The sequence below is a fragment of the Polypterus senegalus genome, chromosome 1 (assembly GCF_016835505.1).
Source record: "Polypterus senegalus isolate Bchr_013 chromosome 1, ASM1683550v1, whole genome shotgun sequence".
Classification (NCBI taxonomy): Eukaryota; Metazoa; Chordata; class Cladistia; order Polypteriformes; family Polypteridae; genus Polypterus; species Polypterus senegalus.
Window position 1 is genome coordinate 46,093,110 of NC_053154.1, and position 22,393 is coordinate 46,115,502.

At 37.3% G+C, this 22,393-nt stretch overlaps 1 protein-coding gene across 4 annotated transcripts in view; it reads left to right on the forward strand.

The window, feature by feature from the left end:
- nadsyn1 (NAD synthetase 1) overlaps window positions 1-17,284 on the forward strand; it is a 76,373-nt gene extending 59,089 nt beyond the window's left edge. For 2 of the 4 annotated variants that reach the window (XM_039748636.1, XM_039748646.1), the window contains exons 17-20: window positions 243-312; window positions 6,146-6,274; window positions 12,180-12,356; window positions 16,199-16,623. In XM_039748636.1, coding sequence (XP_039604570.1) covers window positions 243-312; window positions 6,146-6,274; window positions 12,180-12,356; window positions 16,199-16,249 — 427 coding nt within the window. In that variant the 3' untranslated portion in view covers window positions 16,250-16,623. Of the gene's footprint in view, window positions 1-242; window positions 373-6,145; window positions 6,275-12,179; window positions 12,357-16,198; window positions 16,624-16,685 lie in introns of those variants that run through there. The other 2 variants (XM_039748628.1, XR_005633045.1) reach the window with 2 other exon arrangements.
- Window positions 17,285-22,393: the final 5,109 nt, after the last annotated feature.

Here is a 22,393-nt window from a genome sequence, read left to right on the forward strand (position 1 = left end):
GGCCCTCATTACAATGTTGGTAGAAAATGTTCAAACTAAATAAAAAACAAAAGAAAATATGTGAAAGAGTACATTTGATTAATTAAGTTTTATTTTTAAAATTTCTGAAATTAAATCAATGTACTTTATGTCATTTGTTTTATTTTTATTTGCTGTAATCTAGTTTTAAGAAAATTATTTTCATAGTCAAAGCTGGCTGCCTTTTTGCAATGGAGAAAAAACAAATGTGTCTTCCTTTCTAGTATCCTGTCCGCTCCTCCAACAGCAGAACTGGAGCCCCTGGCTGATGGGCAGATTTTGCAGACTGATGAGGTACAATAGAGTGGCTGTACTCATTAATTCCTAGAAGATGTTAAGCTTTGGCATAACAAGGTCAGTTAGTCTTTATTCAGCAGAACAGCTTTTTCACAGCGAGCTACTGAAACAAAAACTGGTTAGGTGACCTTGACCGATAGCTAATCTGTAGGACTTTTCAGTTCCATGGGCAGCCTCCCTTTTTACATCCTGCTTTTTAAAATACACTTGGCAACCAGTAGAAAAACAATGCAGAGTCAGACTGGACATCAATGTATCATAGCAAGAAAATGAACTAGCTTTCAAAAAAGACTCCTGTACCTAAAAAGTTGCACCTATCAGCAGTCATCCAACAAAGTATAACCAAGAATAAAGAAGATGAAATACATCAGAATGTTTAGGAAACAGCCGGGGACTTAAGGGGTTTAATTATAGTGCAGTATATTTACTGTGACTTGACTGAAAGCACACAACATGCAAGATATAAAGCATTTTATCACTGCCTGTTAAAGTTTGGATTTAAAAGACTGTAGTGATGCCAGTGTGTCTTTATATATAAAATTTATAATTATATTTATATATAAGAAGTTACAAACATTGAATAACATTAAAGAAAAGACAAAACTTACAAGATTCAAATTTTTATCAAATGGCCAGAAGAAAAAAATATTTTATTTGAATTAGTATATATGAAATTGGAAATTTTAACACATTATATTACAACACTGACAGTAGTAACCCAATGTTTGCTGCCGACTGTAGGACTCCAATTCCATAGCCCTGTGCATCTCAGAAGCTAGTGAAAAGCATTCATTAGGTGCTAGCTATTATGTGGGATTGTTCTTTGAGCCTCTCAAAACACTTTCAGTGGGCATGACAACCTTCAAGGAATCATTCCTGCAACTATCATTCTGTTGTCACAACTGCTAGTAAAGTAGCCACCTAAATTTACTTCAGACAATGTAGCACAGCTTACAGTGGGTTCTCGACAGACATTCAGTGAAAATGTTTTGGTTTCTTCGTAAATGGGATTACTTCTATTTTATCATTTAGGTACATTCTAATAAATTCATGAACACTATTCACCAGCAGCAGTTTTTAATCTACACTTGTTACTGATTGTTGCACTTCAGACTGTGTTATCAGATATGTTTAATGTTTTTGGTAAGTAGTGTTTTTGGTTTACCTTTTAAATTTATTTGGAGTGGCAGGAGTGGAAAAAATGATTGTTTTATACATTTATATTTAGCATCATTTTCTTAACATATGCAAATGTGGGGCACTGGAATGTTTTGCCAAGTGATTGATTTTTACTAAGTGCTTTGTTTATCAAAGTACACTGGTTTACTAGTATTTGGTTATGTTGTTTATTGCTTGCTAGTGATTTTTGGGGAATGAAAGGGTAAGAATTGATACAATTTTGATGATTACCTACTTTTAAACAATGATCTCAGTATATTGACAGAGAGTTTATTTAACCTAGTCTTGAAACTGGTCTGGTTGCTTCATCTACACTAAACATATGTCATCAGGCTGACCACACACTCACAATTGCCAAAATATTTGGCCTCATTTGAACTCTGTCTGTTGTTCATATGACTGGCAAAACATTCATACTATGTTGGTGAGACAGTACAAAAGGTCACTATGATCATTGGCAGCTCCTAACAGACATGCAGCTCTTAACATCATCATTCCCGGCCATGTTCACTACTTTTGTGTGCACAATGTTTTAGCTGGTAAAAATATTCACCCCATGCAAGATTTTACATTTTATTGTTATACAAAATTGAATCACAATGAATTTAATTTTGCCTTGAAACAGAAAAAGACTCCGCTAATGTGGTCTAAGTTAATAGTCAGAAAATGAAAACTTCAATAGGGGTGAATTCTTTTTATAGGCACTTTATAAGACAATGCTGTGAGCTGACATATGCAAAACAATGCAAAACCATCTAAATTATCAAAACCATGCAAAAACCTTAGGAGACATTCCTGTGAAAGCCCACTATACCACTAACAATCTGTGACAACTTTTTTCTAAAAATATTAAATAGCCCCATATAAAACATGTCACTAAATTATTATCTAATAAATTTAACAAGATGGCACTGAGCATGTTGTTGCAGACAACAAAGATGCAGTCGTAAACTAGGTTTAATCATTGTTCACATCCTATAACAGCAAAACTCATGTATAACTCATCAGTATATCTGTTAGATGGGTAGTTTGCATTAGCCATTTATGCAACCTATAGAAGATCCACTTCAAGGGAAAAATACAGTCACTATATTACTTCACATCAGTCATGATGGCTGTACAAAGAAAATAACCTCTGCTTGATTCAATTTGCAGCGACCATCTGTTTTTATAACTGAGAAAAATTCTCTCTGTAGTGCCTTCAGAAAGTGTTTATCTCTTGGAATTTCTTCACGTTTGTTCGTGTAAAACCTCTACATTTAAACATATTTTAATCATTTTTTTCCTCCTTCATTAACACAATTAATTGATTGATAGATTTATTTAAGAACTTTAATTCCTTCAGAGTGAAGAACTTTTTTTCATTAACAAAAGTACTCACAATTTTACCCAACCATTTCCCAATCCTTTAATGCAAATTCTCTCCAACTCTACCAAATTAGTTGAAGAGTGGACAGAATTTTTCAGGTTATACAACATAATTTATTTCTAGACTGGGCTCTGGTAGTGCAAACTACATTGCATCTTCAAGTCATTTCTTATAAATATTTTTCATGTGCTTTGAGTTGTTCTCCTGTAAAATAAATTTTCACCCCACATGTCTTTGGTGAACTAAAACAGATTCTCTAAGTATTTTCCATTATATGGCTCAATCTGTGTTGCCGTTGATAGAAAAAGCTTTCCAGTACCTTCTGCTGAAAAGCAAGTACACATTGGGATGCTGCCTCCACCACGCTTAACCAAGTGTGCTAAACTTTATTTTGTTTGAGGCAAACATAGTAATTTGCTTTTCAAAAACAAAACCATGGAAATGTTTGTGAATTTTGCCGAACTCCACGAATTGCATTGAAGCCAATGGGGAAGGAGAAACAGAACTAGTTTTGAGTGAATTATAATGGTGAAATGGTCCTTTAAGGGTTGCTATGCTGGACCTGTTATTGTCGCCAAAAATGTGATCTGAGCAGAAAGGAAGCAGTGCTCACCACTGTGCCACCATGTCTCAAACAACAAAAACCACAAGTAGAACGGATACCACATACAAAATGCAATAGGTGGCCACCAACTAGCAGTAAGTAAATGAAATATAGATCACTGCATGCGCATAGTTTTAATCTTGGGTCACACATTGGCAGTGGGCTGACTTGTTCCATTGTTTCAAGTCATGGTCCCAGGTGCAGCTTCTCACTTTTTTCTTTCTTCTTTAAAATGCTTTGTAAACAGTAATACAGTGATCCCTCGCTATATCGCACTTCGACTTCCACGGCTTCACACCATCGCGGATTTTAAATGTAAGCATATCTAAATATATATCATAGATTTTTCGCTGGTTCGTGGATTTCTGCGGACAATGGGTCTTTTAATTTATGGTACACGCTTCCTCAGTTTGTTTGCCCAGTTGATTTCATACAAGGGACGCTATTGGCGGATGGCTTAGAAGCTACCCAATCAGAGCATTATTAAATAAAACTCCTCAATGATATACGATATGCTTCCCACGTGGTGCTTGGTTGCTTACTTTTCTCTGTCTCTCTCACCCTTTCTGACATTCTCTGCGCCTGACGGAGGGATTGTGAGCAGAGGGGCTGTCTGCACAGAGGCTGTTTGCCTAAAGGATACGGACGCTTCTCTAAAAAATGCTGCTTTATCGCCGTGCTTCGGCATACTTAAAAGCCCAAAAGCACGTATTGATTTTTTGATTGTTTGCTTTTCTCTCGCGCGCTCTCTGACATTCTCTGCTCCTGACACGCATTCTTTGAAAAGGAAGATATGTTTGCATTCTTTTAATTGTGAGAATCAACTGCCATCTCTGTCTTTTCATGGAGCACAGTCTAAACTTTTGACTAAAGGGTGTTATTTCATGTCTAGAGGGCTCTAATAATGTTAACAGTGTGGGCGAGTTTATAAGGGCTTAAAATATATAAAAAATAACCATACAAACATATGGTATCTAGTTCGCAGATTTTCATCTATCGCGGGGGGTTCTGGAACGTAACCCCCGCGATCAAGGAGGGATTACTGTAAATCTTTAATGGCTTCTCATTCTTACATGAGAGTGATGGAGAAGTGATCCTTTAAGGCTTGTTTTGAGATCTAAGCCGGCATATGGATAATTGTGTGTGCAAATTAGGCATGTGATGCAGTCTTCAGAGGGATCAGTGTTATATTTTGTAGTGGATGGCAAACATGGCTTAGCATCTTGGCCGTAATTGAACAAGAACGCTTTTACATGGCCAGGAGGCTAGGACAATGGATGGACAGTGGGAGTTGATGATTGGTGAATATATTCTCCCTCAATACACGAGATGACTGATTCCTTGGGCTTGCTTCAATAGCCATTTGGATACCCACAGGGCATGCTGGGAACTGGAGTACAGCCCTGTTGGGTTCTGTGGGTGTCAACAGGGGATGCTGTTTACAATCCCTGCTTCAAAGGAATATTGCCTGACCCAGAAGTGCTTCCAAAAGACCATGTCCTAGCATTGCAGGTTCTTCTAGGTCTGAGATATAAGGAACTGCTCAACCTCACCTCATTCGGGAGGGTAGCAGAAAACCATCATCAGGATGGTGAGGAATAAAAATTTTGTCTAGAGTTGCATTGAGTGATATTGTGTGTGCAAAACCAACTTCAGTCCTGTATGACGCATTAAAATTATGTCCTGCATGACCCAGGCTATCTCTCATACTTTTATGCAACAAATGAGTGTAGGCTGAGATATTTAAAAAAAAAGTATTAGGTTTATTTCTCCCTCTGCTGCTGTTCATGAATGTGTGCTGAAAGAGCATTCTACTTGGTTTACAGAATGCTCATTAAGGTGGGGGGATACTATATTTTTTGAGACTGCTCTGATATGTGCTTGAAACAACACAATCCAGTTAGGCACAATGTGTACAATGCTTGTTTTGTTACAAAATGTATTTTTATGAAGTTTGTTTCAAAACTTTGCTGTTGCATAATGATGTACAGTCTGACACTATGGTGTTTCTCTACCATACTGCATGACTCATCACCTTTTTGAACCTGTTTCTGATGAACATCTTCCTGAGAACCCTGATAGCATGTAGGTGGCTAATTTGTGGTAATTATATATACTTACTTCCTATGCATGTAGACCTTTCTTAAATCTTTTATTAAATATGTCAGTGGGTTTCTGTGAAAATACTACAAGTTGGGCATGTCAAGCTGAACTAGATGCATTGTATCCTTCACTGAAGTTTGAATGTTTCAGCTTCTTACAGTATATACTGTATGCTCAGATTTAGTTTAGACTGTGAAATTCAGAACTGGTGACATTATTTCAGTTGCTATGTAAGTCTGATGAAAGCATTTTTTCCCCACCATTGTGTCAATGGCCTTTGTAACCTTAGAGGCCCTATGAAAAAAAGCAGTTCAGAGTTAATGAAAGGCAGAGGGTAGATTCTGGTCCTCTTTTCAACCAGAATATGTGGCAAAACTGATTTTGTGTATAGTCTTGCGTTTATCATGTGATAAAGTATATTTTTATTTATTTATTTTCTTGTTTGCTTTTTCCCTCTCCATGACCCAGCATCTAAAATATCAGTCTTTCATGTGGTTGGTCACATGACTAAATATTTCACTGGAAATGGAGAAATGACAATTTCTGTGACTGATCCCCTTTTCCTTTTCCCATAGGCTGACATGGGTATGACGTACGCTGAACTCTCCATGTATGGAAAGTTGAGGAAGATTTCCAAATGTGGCCCTTATAGCATGTTCTGTAAACTCATTCACACCTGGAGAGAAGCATACTCACCTGCACAGGTGGGCCATAGTCACATGCCGTATTGGTTTGTTTTGTTTTTTCCATTTCTCTTACAGTTTGAAAGGTGTGCCTTCGTGTTCATTTAAAGCTATTTCAAGTGTGCCTGTACATATCTGTGTAGAGTTTTCTCCTGCATCCTAAAGATAATACATGCTAGGTTAATTGGTAAATCTTGCCCTGTTTGATTGTGTGTGTCTGTGTGTGTGTGTATGTGTGTCCTGCAATAGTTTGGACTCTTCATTGCACTCAGTCCTGACAGGATATGCTTCAGATTTCTTAAGTCTAAGATTTGATAAAGAAGGTTCAGTGAATAGATGGATGAATGAAAATATACCTGACTACTGATGTTACTACCACTGTTTATCAATGAATATGCTTGCCAAAGTATAACAAAATGCTGCTGATTTCTTTCATTAGACCTGCTGTCAGATGTACGTAATTGTAAAAATGTCTAGCTACCAAAAATCTTAAAAAGATTAAACAGAAATATAAAACCAAGCCTTATTAAAGAGAGATACTGTAACTGTAAGAATTTTTTTTAAGGACTCTATCCTTCTTATAATTCTTATTGCCATCTGAGGCTTGGCATAACACCAGGGAAACCATTAACACATAACCTTCACATAACACTTTACAGATGGGCATATCAGAAGGTTAAAACACATTCCTTTGTAACTGTAAATGAATGATTCTACTCTGGATAAGATATATTGCTGTCTACAGTGATAATTATTGACAAAAAAAACAATACACTTGAGTCAGCTTACACTGTTAGATTATTAGGAAAAGTACTGGTGAAAGATGTAACTGTGTCTAGTGATAAATGCAAGAGAATATTTCTCTATTGTATATAACTATTTACCAGCCTTAAAGTTGAAGAGGGTCTCAATTCAAAATTATAGACCAATAGTTACTACTAGTGAAACAAGTCATTTAAATTCTAAAATAGTAACTGTGAAAGTATTCATCCCCCTAAGTCTGTGTCATATTTCAACCTGGTACTATATATATGACAGATAAATTAATATATAAACAGAAAGAGGCACAATATACAATAGATATGTGTTTTTGAGGGGTTGGCACCTTTGATTTACACAACATGCCTACCACTTTGAAGACAAAAAAACAGAAATCATTAATGTGCATAGGTATTCACCCCTCAAAGCTGATACTTCCTAGAGCCCCCTTTTGCTGCAATTACAGCTGCTAGTATCTAATGCACATATAGCCACTGGGAGTTTTGCCCAGTTTCTCAAGGCAGAATTGCTCCAGGTCTTTCAAGTTGGATGGACTGTGCTGGTATACAGCAATCTTCAGAGTTGTGCTACAGATTCTGTATTAGGTTGATGTCAGGGCTTTGACTAGGCCATTGTAAAGACATTTAAATGTTTCCCTTTAAACCACTCCAGTGTAGCTTTACCAGTATGTTTATAATCATTGTCCTGCTGGAAGGTAAGCCTTCATCCCAGTCTCAAATCTGTAGCAGACTGAAACAGTTTTTCCTCAAGAATTGCCCTGTATTTAGTGCCATCCATCTTTCATTCGATTCTAACCAGTTTTCTCATTCCTGTCGATGAAAAGCATCCTTAAGACGTGATGCTGCCACTTCACTATGGGAATGGTGTTCACAGGGTTATGGAAAGTGTTTGGGTTTGCATCACACATGGTTGCTTCCCATCATGGCCAAAATGTTTAGTTGAAGTCTCATAGGACCAGAGAACCTTCTTCTATGTATTTGGGGATTTCTGCCGCATTGTGTTCGGCATACTCCAAATGTGTTTTCTTATTTTTGTCTTATAAAGCAATGGCTTTTCTGGCCACTCTTTCATAAAGCCCTACTCTGTGGAGTGTATGGCTTAAAGCGGTCCTACTAGCAGTGTGATAATACACCATAGAAATCATAAAGATTTGGGGCAGCCACCTGTATATTGTTTTCCCGGCTGCAAAAGTTTAAGTTTTTAAGCACGATGTGCATAGAACAGAGTCCACAACAGAACTGACTACAATAGACAAAGATGGAGGCTTTAAAGGCCCGTAGAGGAAATGGCATCATCAAAGGGGCTGGAACCAGAAGTGATGTCGTCTGGACCGGAAGTGACGTCAGCAAAGGGGCCAGCTCTGGAAATGATGTCTTCTGAGGCGCCGGAACCTTACAGAATTTCCCAGGAAAGGTCTGTAGGGAACCGAGAAAGACAGTCAGCGCACTCCGCCGCCCACTGGTCAGATGTTTTATTACAATTACTCAGACCCTTTAGCTGCCTCCTACTTGCATGTGTGTGACAACAGATACACCCATCTCTGCTGTGGACCTTTGCAGCTTCTTCAGTGTTATTTTGGGTGTCTTTGTTGTACCTCCGATTTACGCCCTCCTTGACTAGCCTGTGAGTTTTGGTGGATGGCCTTCTTTTGTCAGATTTGCGGTGGTGCCATATTCTTTCCATTTTGATACATTGGATTAATGGTGCTCTGTTGGGTTATTCAAAGTTGGGGATACTTTTTTTTTTTTTTTTTTTTTTTTTTTTTTTACAACCTAACCTTATTGTATATTTCTCCACAACTTTCTCTGTGACCTTTTTCGAGTACTCCTTGGTCTACAAGTTGCTACCTTAGTGATGTTGCAGAATTCTGGGACTTTCAGAACTATTCAGGTCTATTTATAGAGACATCATGTGACAGATCATGCAACACTTTAATCGCACACAGGTGGACACTAATCAACTAATTATTTGACTTCTGAAGTTAATATGGTGGACCAGATGATATTTAGTGGTTTCATAGCAAAAGAGATGACTGCATATGCACTCAAAACATTTTTAGTTTTTAGTTGTTTCTTTTCTTATCTTAGACAGATAAGGTACACATGCAACCAAATCTGTAGTTGTCACCTTTTTTTTATTTGCATGACAGCATTCATTTGTAGTAGAAAAAAGACTCTTAATAATAATTAGGCCTAGGTAAAAATATTGATTTTCCGATTCATTGTTGTTTTTCATTTAAACAATTCGATACTAATTCTCAAAGTCTCAAGATCGATCTTGTGAATCACTATCCTGCTCAATTACTCTATACAGATTTTTCCTTATCTTTGCTTTTGGCATCCAATCAGATAGATAGATAGATACTTTATTAATCCCAAGGGGAAATTCACATACTCCAGCAGCAGCATACTGATCAAAAAAAAAATATTAAATTATTACATTTACAGTAGATCTTTACAGTAGATTTCACTAATGCACCTGTTAAGGCTTTCAACAGAAAACACTTTACTCTCTGGTGCCTTCAACACTTAAACCAGATGTGTGGACTTTCTACAGATTCATACGGTGCATCTGTTAAGAACAACCGAATAAAAGCAAAGCCATATGTAAGCTGTGCAGCTCAGAAGTTAAATATTGTTGTAACACAACAAATTTGAGAATTCATTTATTTAGCTTGACGTCACCCATAAACATAATCTCAGTCGTCATACAAACGAGTAGAGCCACATTGGAAATGGCAGGTAGCTCCAAGCTTCCATTTAATTCACCTCATGCCCACAAAATAACAGAATCTGTAGCAGTCTTTATCTGTAGAAATATGAGACCCTACATCATTGTTGAAAATGAGGGCTTTCCATAAATGATACAGGAAGTTATTGTACCTAGGCTTTATGTAGATCTTAAGCAAAGCAACACCAAGTCTCTCAGGTCAGCAGAGAGAGTAGCCCAAACTTGCAACAGCTGAAAATCCAGGACAGCAGATTCGTGGCAATTACATGTCACTACATTAAAAACGACTCTTGACTTGACTTTATTCAACACCTGTGGTGGATATGTTGCAGACAAGCATGCTGCATGCCAGTCGCAACAGGAGCAACCTCACTACCTATACAGTATGTAGAGCTGCTCAGATGACTGGCTGTTGTTCCAAAAACCATTTTACTGCTTCCAGTGAGTGTTTCATTTCGTGACTACATCAATCACAAGTCTTCTCAATGTTCCTCAATGTGCCAAGCAAGCGGGCAACTGTTGGAATCTTCAGTGATACCAAAGTGAACTTGTGCACAATGCAGCCAACATGAATATCTCCTTAAGCTGCACCATATAGATCATATTAATGGAGGTTTTAGTCACAATGGCTGGTTCTTTTTCAAAAATTGATTAATGTGACTGTTACACATGAGCAACTGAAGATATGTGTAACTAGTAGAATTATAGAAAGGCACAAGTCTCCCTGCTGTAGCTTTAATTTCAACTAAATCAAGTTTATTTTAAATGTCCAAAGCGGAATTAATTTGGCTAACAGTTTAATTGAAGGGTGTTGCATGGAGATTCATAACATACAAATAGGTTATTGAATAATATACTTATTATTTAAGAAGCAATATTTATTATATTATCAATGTTATTATACAATAATATTATTCACAAGATGATATAGATGTTTTATAAAGTGGATCCCATTGCATTGTATTAAAACAAGGAGCACCCACATAATATGTGTGGACTTTGATGTGGCAATATATATGTTAATTAAATTATTGTGAATTTTGTTCCACATCTTTCAAATACTGATATTAACTGTCCATTGCTAATCACATATTTCTTCTTACATGTCATTCCATGCATATGCATTTGTTATGAAGTCACTAGGTAGACAACCTTCAAATAAAGTGTTACTGAAATTTGTCACATTATATTAATGCTCTCTGTGCATGGAGAAGTAATTTTTAAAAACGCCAGCACTTCAACTATATTAATGCACACTAATTCAGTCAATTTGAAATCAATATTGAATCAAATTGGGACATTGTGATTCAAAAATGAATTGAGCTGGGACATCAGTGCCAATACCCAGCCCTAATAATAATAATTCTTTACATGTAAATAGTGTTTTTCTCCCTACTCAAAGCACTACCACACAGGAAGGACCCGGGGACGCAAACCCATGATCTCGTCACTGAGAGGCAGCAGCTCTACCACTGTGCCACTTTGTTTCTTTAATGGGAAAAGAAGTATTTAAGGATTCTAAATCTGAACAGTTGAGTAAAGTGTAAAAGTAACAGAGAAAGTATTTATCTGTAGCCCAATAATTTACTTATAATTGAAAAAACAGGCTGAAATAAAAACAGCAGCCCACCAGGAACAAAATTTGAGTTACTTGATGTAGATTAATAATGCTAAGAATATGACAATAAGGAAACTAGAGTTCATGTCTTAGGTGCTCCCTGCATGGAGTTTGGATGTTCTCCCTGTGTCCCCATGCTACCAAAGTCCAAATCCATGCAGGTTAGGTGAACTGGTGTTGCTAAATTGGCCCTAGTGTGGGTGTTTGTGTATTTGTCCTGTCCAGGTGTTGTTCCTGCCTTGCACCTGATGATTTCTGGGATAGAGTCCAGTTGACATACAACTATGCCCTGGATAAGCAGTTTAAGAAAAATGGATGGATGGATAGAAATAATATAGCTTCAACTGAAAGACTGTCAAGAAACATGCAATGATTTGTCCTGTTGTCCTGTCAGTCAGTCACATTAGTTTTGTCTACCTTTGTAATTGTACAGGGCCTTGAAAAGTATCCTGTCCCAACAACACTTTTCCACATTTTGTCTCCAATTTTTAATTTGAAGGAGATCAAACTGGGATTTTTTATATCTCCATAATCTACAAAACTTGACAACCATATTAAGTCAAATACTGTAGTATCAAAAACATAATGATCCTTTTATATACTGTATGTATGTATGTATGTATGTATGTGTATATATATATATATATATATATCTTTATAGCATGTTAATGTGGCAAAAATATGAGAAGATAATAGCATATATCAAAGAAGAGTACAGTATACAATTGAATATATGTGGAATGTACAGTATATCAAAACCTTGTCAAATTTTCTTGGTTGCTTTAATATCAACTACAGGTAGCAGCAAAAGTCAAATATTTCTTCAGAATGTACTCTGTCAACAGACATAAGATGACAACAGTCACACCTGCTTACCATGCTGAGAACTACAGCCCGGATGACAACCGCTTTGACCTTAGACCCTTCTTGTATAATACTTCATGGTCCTGGCAGTTCCGATATATTGACCAAAAGGTAAGAGACATCGTGCTTCTTGTACTCTTTATCTGCTTTTCTTTTCTGCTTGTGACCAAGTATCACATATGAAATATTAACTAATTCTGCTTAATATCGTTTTAAATATACTTTTACAAGATGTCCTTCTTTCACTGGTAAAGCTAATTAATAGATACAATGGAAACTGCTCTTAGTTATGTTTACATTTAAAAAGATGCATTATTTTGCTTATCAAAATTACTGTAGTATATTGCTTTGTATTTAAAGTATAAGAAGTGGTATTATTAATTCTAGATACTGTAGTTAGTAATGCTACCACACAGCACCCTAGTGCTTGGTTTTAGTCTCTGCCGGATCGCCTTCTTTGTGGAGTTTTCATATTCTCTCAGCTTCTGCACTCGTTTTTTCCTTGGGACTCAGATTTTTCTTCCTCACACGGTATCAAAGATGTGCATGTTTGGTTAATAAGCAAGTCTAAATTAACCACGTATTTTTGAATACCCTTCAATGGCCTGGTGTCCCATCTAGGGTAGGATGGTCCACTGAAATCAGGGTAGGAACCTTTAAACAATTATAGACACCTCCAGCATCTCTGAACTGGATTAATTTGTAAGAAAATTAACATATTATTGATTGTAGGTAAGTCGATGATGGGTGAGTGTGTGTGTGTGTCACAGTCTAGAGTTAAAACGGCTGGATGGAAAAATACCAAACTCAAAACTTTAGCCTGTTCTGAAATAGCGATGTACTGATTAGTTTTTGCGCCAAATCATCCAAGAAAAAGAGGCAGTCTAGAGGAACCTTCAAATACCGTAATTCAGCAAGTAATTATGAATTATTCTTATCAGTTGCTATCGTAATGGCCTACTTTAAGATCAGTATAAGAGCGGTAAAATAATTGCTGAAATGTTACAGAATAGTTCAGGTAACTTGGTTAAAGCCTATTGATGCTCAAGTCTGAATTTTTTATTAAATGGTGGACTGAGGGTTTCATTTGCAGAGTAGATTTCAGGCCAGCCAAGTGTCACTTCTGAAGACTCTCTCTCCTATGATTCATTTAGTTAAAAGAGGACCTTGCAAAGGACTGACTGTCTGTCTAGGATTGCTCCCTGCCTTGCATTGAGTACTGCTGGGGTAGGCCCCAGTCCTCTGGAACCTTGAATTGAAGAAAGCAGATGTGGCAATGTTATGTTTAGGGCTGGGTATCAAAAGTGATGTCCTGATTAAGTTTTGATTCACAATGTCCACATTCGATTCAATATCGATTAAATCTTGATTTAATTAGTGTGCACCTTATTTTTTTGAGATTACATTACATTAGAGAAATTTCTAATTTCAGTAACACTATATTTGAAGGGTGTCTGCTTAGTGACTTCACAACATATGCATCAGCATGGAATGACATTTAAGAAGCAATGCTTGATTAGCAATGGATAGTTAACAAGATGTAGAAAAAAAATAATATAGCTCTTTTTAAAAAAAAAAAAATAAAAATTCACAGCACTGCACTCATTCAATAGTCACCATAATTTAACTAACATGCATTGCCTCATTCAAGTCCACTCATATAATTATTTTTATTTTATTTTTTTATTTTATTATACTTTATTAATCCCGAAGGAAATTACTTGGTTTTTCGCATACCCCGAGCACAGGGTCAGTCATTGTACAGCGCCCGTGGAGCAATTGAAGGTTAAGGGCCTTGCTCAAGGGCCCAGCAGAGTAGGATCTCTTTTGGCACTGACAGGTATTCGAACTGGCAACCTTCGGGATACAAGCGCAAATCCTTAGCCTCAGAGCCACCATAATGGGGTAGTTCCTTGTTTTAATACATTGCAATGACATCTACTTTTTTAAACATCTATATCATCTTGTGAATATTATTATAAATGTATCAAATATTGCTGCTTAAAAAATAAATATTTCTTATTCAGTAACCTATTCGTGTGTTATGAATCTCCAAGTGGACACCGTTCAACTACATTTTTAGTCAAATTTATTCCCCTATAGGACATTTAAAATAATCTTGAATTAGTTGAAATTAAAGATACCACAGGAAGTCTCATGTCTTTCTATAATTCTATAGGTTACACATGTCCTCAGTTGCTCAATTGTAGCAGTCACATTAATCTGTCTCAAAAATGTGTCCACACAGTTCCTCCTCCGACAAAAAGGAAGCATATTAAACCAGCAATCTAGATCAGATGCATGTTGTTAGCAGCATTGGATGAATAAAACATAAAAGACAAAGAACCAGCCATTGTGACTGACGATGCTTCTTATATGATCCACATTCACTTTGGTATCACAGGCTGCTCTGAAAATTCTAACATTGCACACTTGGTTGGCTGGGTGAGGCATGTTGCAGACTTTTTCTACTATAGCAGTATAGCTAGCCACTTGCTTAAAGAGAAGCAATGTTTTAATTGGACTTGCCAACACAGAAACTTGGGATTGATGCATTCCTGCAATGTAATAATGCATTAGAAATGCTACAAGTTTTTTGGAACAACAGCTAGCCATCTCAACAGCAAGAGTGCTCCTGGTATGACTGGCATTCAGTGCACTTGTCTGCAATACATCTGCCACAGGTGCCCAGTCATTTTTAATTGTGATGCTTTGCTCAAGATCTTCATAAACCCCAGATACTATAATTTCACTCATTTGCTTTCTGGTTAGTAAAGCATGATGCACTTCCCACAACTGTATCATTTGCTGGAAGTCCTTGTTTTCAACAATGGTGTAGGGTCTCTTAATGTTTCAGTTAAAAACTGCTATAGATTGTTATTTTTTTGGGCATGAGGCGAGTGCAGTACAGTCTGTTTATTCTCTACTCATTTGAATATCAACTGAGATTACATTTATGGGTGACATCTGGATAAATGATGTCTCAGATTTGTTGTGTTACAACAATACTTAACTTCTAAGTTGCTTAGCTTAAATATGGCTTTGTTTTTATTTGGTTGTTCTTTCCGAACGCATTGAATCTGTAATACATCCACTAATTTCAGTTGAGGAGGACACACCATTTTATGCAAAGTGCTTTTTCTGTAGAAAGCCTTAATTAGTGACATCTACTGAATCGGATGCCAAAAATGAAGATGAGCAAAAATCTACATATTTTAAATAAGCAGACAGGAGATTTCACAAGATTGAATTTGACACTTTAAGAATCAATATTGAATCATTTAAATGAAAATAACAAACAGAAAATTGATATATGTACCCAGGCCTATTTATGTTATATGATGTTATGAAGGACCCAGTAGTGATCAGAGATGCATGGGAGTGTTAGGGATATCACAAAGAAACAACTTTTTAAACCTGTCATGAAAGAAAAGCTATGGACATCACAGAAGGCTAGCTAGACAAAAGTGATAAATAATGTCACATTGAAAAATTATTGTTGTATTGTTGCCTTCTGAAAGCTCTTCACTTAACTAAACAAGAATCAGACCATTTTTTTCCATTCTTTTCATGTGGCTTCTTTGACAATCTTAATCAGCATTTTGCCCTTCTTTTACTTTAGATCATATAAAAAACAGTTTGAAAGGATGAGACTATGAATGTAGTTTTAGTGGTTAACAATCTTATTCTAGTTAGATTGTGCTCTGTTTAAAATACACAATATCCCATTGTGTAATTGTGTGCGTTATTTTTAATTTTGACTCCAGCCTTCAAGCCACATAAAAGACTATTTGTATCAACAGAATGCCTCCCAGTACCATCCCTACTTGCCTCGATACTTCACCTCAATGACTGCCATGAACTCTATAATACTCCTTGTGGATGTTTAAATGATAAAAATAAAGCAGCATACTGTATATAATGCAACTTTTCCTTTTTTTTTTTTTATTCAGGTATCTGAGATCTCAGATGAAGGTGTCAACCAGAGTGACTCCTTAGACTGAAGTGTTCAACTTATCTGTGTAATTGTAAAGTTTGAACTGCATTTATTCAATCCTTGCAATGCTGTATTCTACCTCAGAAAACATCCATTTTTCCTTTTCCATTTGGTTCCATGTAAACCAAATTTCATAAATGTAGTTAAAATGGCTGTGCTGGCTTATTGCTTAACTTTATAACTGTAGTAAATGGTAAAGCTGTTATTCTGAATGATCCAGTTTAAATATGCTTATGCTTGTGTGATATTCAGTAATCTAAAACGAACACTGATTAAAACACCTTGACTAAGAAATAAAATTCATTTAATCTGAATTCAAACACTTGCTAAGCAGTTCACTCTGTTCTAGAATTAAATAAAAAATTATCCCTGGCTGTAACATATTTTTTTGTGTTTTTTTTTTTTTTGTTTGTTTGTTTTCCCCCAAATGACCTAATTAACAGAAGTTGTCACGCTAACAGAGACCAAGGGGAAAGGGTGCAGACCTTCAAATTCTTGGGAACCCACATTTCAGAGAACCTTTCCTGGACTGAGAACACTACAGCAATGGTCAAAAAACACAATAGAGACTACACTTTCTGAGTGCTCAGGAAAAAGAACTTGGAGCAAAAGCTATTGGTGGCTTACAGTATGGTATGCCAGATGCACGGAAACAGAAAAGAAGGCTCTCCAGAGAATCATAACCACAGCACAAAAAGTCACAGGCTGTCGTCTGTCCAACCTGGAAGACATTACTCACTCCCACTATCTCAACACAGCCACAAACAGCATTAAGGATTCTTTACATCTTGGTCACCACCTGTTTGAACTGCTGTCCTCTGGTCAATGTTATAGATCTTTGAAAGTACGGCCGAATAGATTCAGAAACTCTGTGTATAAGCTTGCATAGCTCCAATTAATAATCATACAGTCCTTATCTCTTTAGGGAAATCTTTTTGTGTGAGTCTGTGAAGTGTTTTTGTTCATACCTGTGTAACTAAGACAATGTATACCATTTGTTTCCAGCACATTTACTATGTAGATGATAAATTAATGACAACTATTTCCTTTTTTGTTCTCTTTTAAGGGTATATATATATATATATATATATATATATATATATATATATATATATATATATATATATATATATATATATATAGTGGGTACGGAAAGTATTCAGACCCCCATCAGTTTTTCACTCTTTGTTATATTGCAGCCATTTGCTAAAATCATTTAAATTAATTTTTTTCCTTATTAATGTACACACAGCACCCCATATTGACAGACAAAAAAAAGAATTTTTGAAATTGTTGCAGATTTATTAAAAAAGCAAAACTGAAATATCACATGGTCCTAAGTATTCAGACCCTTTGCTGTGACACTCATATATTTAACTCAGGTGCTTTCTATTTCTTCTGATCATTCTTGATTACCTTCATTTGAGTCCAGCTGTGTTTGATTATACTGATTGGACTTGATTAGGAAAGCCACACACCTGTCTATATAAGACCTTACAGCTCACAATGCATGTTAGAGCAAACGAGAATCATGAGGTCAAAGGAACTGCCTGAAGAGCTCAGAGACAGAATTGTGGCAAGGCACAGATCTGGCCAAGATTACAAAAAAAATTCTGCTGCACTTAAGGTTCCCAAGAGCACAGTGGCCTCCATAATCCTTAAATGGAAGATGTTTGGGACGACCAGAACCCTTCCTAGAGCTGGCCATCCGGCCAAGCTGAGCTACCGGGGGAGAAGAGCCTTGGTGAGAGAGGTAAAGAAGAACCCAAAGATCACTTTGGCTGAGCTCCAGAGATGCAGTCAGGAGATGGGAGAAAGTTGTAGAAAGTCAACCATCACTGCAGCCCTCCACCAGTCTGGGCTTTATGGCAGAGTGGCCTATCGGAAGCCTCTCCTCCGTGCAAGACACATGGCAGGCCGCATGGAGTTTGCTAAAAGACACCTGAAGATTCTCTGGTCTGATGAGACCAAGATAGAACTTTTTGGCCTTAATTCTAAGCGGTATGTGTGGAGACAACCAGGCACTGCTCATCACTTGTCCAATACAGTCCCCACAGTGAAGCATGGCGGTGGCAGCATCATGCTGTGGGGGTGTTTTTCACCTGCAGGAACAGGACTACTGGTTGCAATCGAGGGAAAGATGAATGCGGCCAAGTACAGGGATATCCTGGACAAAAACCTTCTCCAGAGTGTGAAGGACCTCAGAATGGGCCGAAGGTTTACCTTCCAACAAGACAATGACCCTAAGCACACAGCTAAAATAACGAACGAGTGGCTTCACAACAACTCTGTGACTGTTCTTAAATGGCCCAGCCAGAGCCCTGACTTAAACCCAATTGAGTATCTCTGGAGAGACCTAAAAATGGCTGTCCACCAACGTTTACCATCCAACCTGACAGAACTGGAGAGGATCTGCAAGGAGGAATGGCAGAGGATCCCCAAATCCAGGTGTGAAAAACTTGTTGCATCTTTCCCAAGAAGACTCATGGCTGTATTAGCTCAAAAGGGTGCTTCTACTAAATACTGAGCAAAGGGTCTGAATACTTAGGACCATGTGATATTTATCTTTTTTAATAAATCTGCAACAATTTCAAAAATTATTTTTTTTTTGTCTGTCAATATGGGGTACTGTGTGTAGATTGATGAGGAAAAAATTTAATTTAAATGATTTTAGCAAATGGCTGCAATATAACAAAGAGTGAAAAATTGAAAGGGGTCTGAATACTTTCCGTACCCACTGCATATCTATACTAATAAAAGGCAAAGCCCTCACTGACTGACTGACTGACTCACTCACTGACTCATCACTAATTCTCCAACTTCCCGTGTAGGTAGAAGGCTGAAATTTGGCAGGCTCATTCCTTACAGCTTACTTACAAAAGTTGGGCAGGTTTCATTTCGAAATTCTACGCCTAATGGTCATAACTGGAAGCTATTTTTCTGCATATACTGTAATGGAGTTGAGCTGGAAAGACGTGGGGGGGCGGAGTTTCATGTGACATCATCACGCCTCCCAAGTAATCACGTGAACTGATTGTCAACGCAGTGTGTAGAAAACCAGGAAGACCTCCAAAAAGCGCTTAAGAAAACATGCATTATATAATTGAGAAGGCAGCGAAACAATAAGAAGCGAGCGAGTGACATATACTACCATATTCATGAGTGCTGCTACCTGGAAAGAAAGCAAGGTGTAAACCTAAACTTTAAATTAAGTTCATAGACAGGCTACGCTGGCGTTTCACATGCCCACAGGTAATGCGGGATACAAGTTTAATGAGAGGACGCAGGATATAAATGAGAGTTTTGATCACTTTGTAACTAAGTTAAAATTGTAGGTGAAGGGGTGTGCTTATGCAAATTCCGAGACTGTGTTTGTGGGGATTGACAGTTAAGGCGGGTGGGGGAGTCACGTCATCATCTCCCCTCCCATTCATCTCATTTCGCTCTGAGCTGAGCTCAGCTACGCCGTCTTCGAAGCAACCGTCAGACTGCCACCAAATACTCACAGAAAAATCCACAAGTTAATACACACGCTGTCTCTAGAGTTTCTCCACACTGAATCCTCCAGGCACTACTTACAAAAGGTCACATTGACAATGTGTTACGTTATTTTTAAAATCTTTCCTTTTCTTAGCACAAGCACAGCTGAGAAGCTTGATGCATGTGCTCCATAACGTTAAAAATAATGCATTTAATCACACTTTGCATTACAAGCAAAGGGGAGCTTCTGTCAATGCATGATTTCCTGGTACACCGATTACATTGATCAGCGCATCCCGATTCATTTTACCCTCGCACCACCTTAGTTTGAGAAGAAGTATGAAAAATATGAGGTTAACACAGAAAAACAGATCACCAATTCAAGCTTTATGAATAATCGATTCGCCATCAATAATTGTTTTGGTAAAGCCATCCTCCTTCCATTTTATAATTTTTCCGCCACTAGCCATGATTAAATGAACAGTAAAAAAGTAAGAGCAAAGCGAGGGTGACTTATTTAGGCAGGCATATATATGACAGCAACACTCATGACAATGTCAATCGTTACGTTATTATTAAAATGTTTCCTTTTCTTTTTCATTACTTCTTTAACACACTACTTCTCCGCTGCGAGGCGCGGGTATTTTGCTATATATATATGAATGACCTCCAAAGAGCGCTGAGACTTTTGATATCATGAACGTGTCTGCAAAAACTGGGGTCTCCTGCCCAGCAAAAGTCAAGCAGCCAGCGCAGCGCATAGCTGTGCCGGCCTTTGAGACGCTGACTGCGCTTCTGCCTTAAGTCAAAGTGAGCACTTTTAATTTTTTTCATCCTCCCCCTGCGCTATAGCCCAGACAAGTGCAAACACGGGACCCCTTTTCTACACCACGGAAAAATAATATTAAGGCGATTCACACTTTCTTTTGCACGTATACGATTATGAGGTCCTCAGCTCGGATTATGAAGACACGAACAGGAGTGGAGGACTGACAGTGCCATCACAGCTGATTAATGGCGGGGACGTCTCACCAGTCTACACAAGACCCACCGCGACGGTCCCCTAAAGGCGATCATAACGTCAGCGAACACATCTCTCTATACTATATAAAAGAAAAAGGCAACTTTCCTTTCTTTACACCTTTTTTCCTTTTATCCCAAACCAAAGCCTTTCTCTCTTAACACTGCAGAGGACACAAAACTAATTTTCTTTAAATGCCGGTAAGGCACATTACCAGAGGCACAAATTTGAACGTTCACATAGAAAATGTAATTTCAATGTACCTGTACTTCTTAAAACGTTAATGTTTTACTGTTTATAACTTATAGACTATAATTTATTATTTTTCCCTTGCACTCAGTGACCAAACCTATACACACACATATAGACACATACAGACATACACACAAGTATATGTATGTGTATATATATACACACACACACACACACACACACACACATACATACATACACACATATATATATATGTGTATATGTAGATATGAAGATATGTATGTGTATATATGTATATATATATGTATGTATGTATGTATGTATGTATGTGTGTGTGTGTGTGTGTGTGTGTGTGTGTGTGTGTGTGTGTGTATATATATATGACAGCAGCAATCCAAGCTGTGAGAAAACAGTAAAAAGGAGGCGTGTCAGACGTCGTCGTACATTTTCTGATGCAGCTACCGAAAACAACTTTGTGACGCTGCCACCAAATACACAAAACAATTACTTTGACAATCATGTTACATTATTTTTAAAATGTTTCCTTTTCTTTTTCATAACTTCTTTAACACATGACATCGCTGCGAAGCGCGGGTATTTTGCTATATATATATATATCACAGCGACACTCATAACAGTGACAAAACAATTACATTGACAATCATGTTACGTTATTTTCAAAATGTTTCCTTTTCTTTCTCTTTCCTTCTTTAACACACTACTTCTCCGCTGCCAAGCGCAGGTATATATATATATATATATATATATATATAGATAGATAGAGATATATATATAGAGATAGATAAGAGAACAACATATATATATATAGATAGATATATATATATATAGATAGATATGAGAACAACACTCATATCAATGACAAAACAATTACATTAACAACCATGTTACGTTATTTTTAAAATTTTTCCTTTTCTTTTCGTACCTTCTTTAACACACTACTTCTCCGCTGAAGCTGGTATTCTACTAGTATATATATATATATATATATATATAGATATATATATATATATATAGATATATATATAGATATTGTAACAGACAGCACAAAGGTTTGGGGTTTTCCGGCCCTGTATATTGTCTAGGATCCACAATAGACTGCAAGAAATTGTTCAGTGTTACAAACAAAACAACAGTTCATAAGCGCGACGCAAAGCATGGCGTCGGTGGCCATTTTAAAGAGGAGGAGCCGGAAGTGGAGGAATGCTGGGAAGGAACCGTGAGGGAGGATGGGATCGCTGACGTCAGGGAAGATGGCAGAGGAAGGGCGGAAGTAGACGTACTGAGGGCAAAACTGGCTTATGGCGGCGGAGCGTCTTTTTTCCTGCAAAGAAGCATAGGGAGAAAGTTAGTACCCCGCCATTCCCTGCCGGCGAATGTCTTCCCAGGTGTGTCAAGATCCTTCCGTGGTCTCTGACT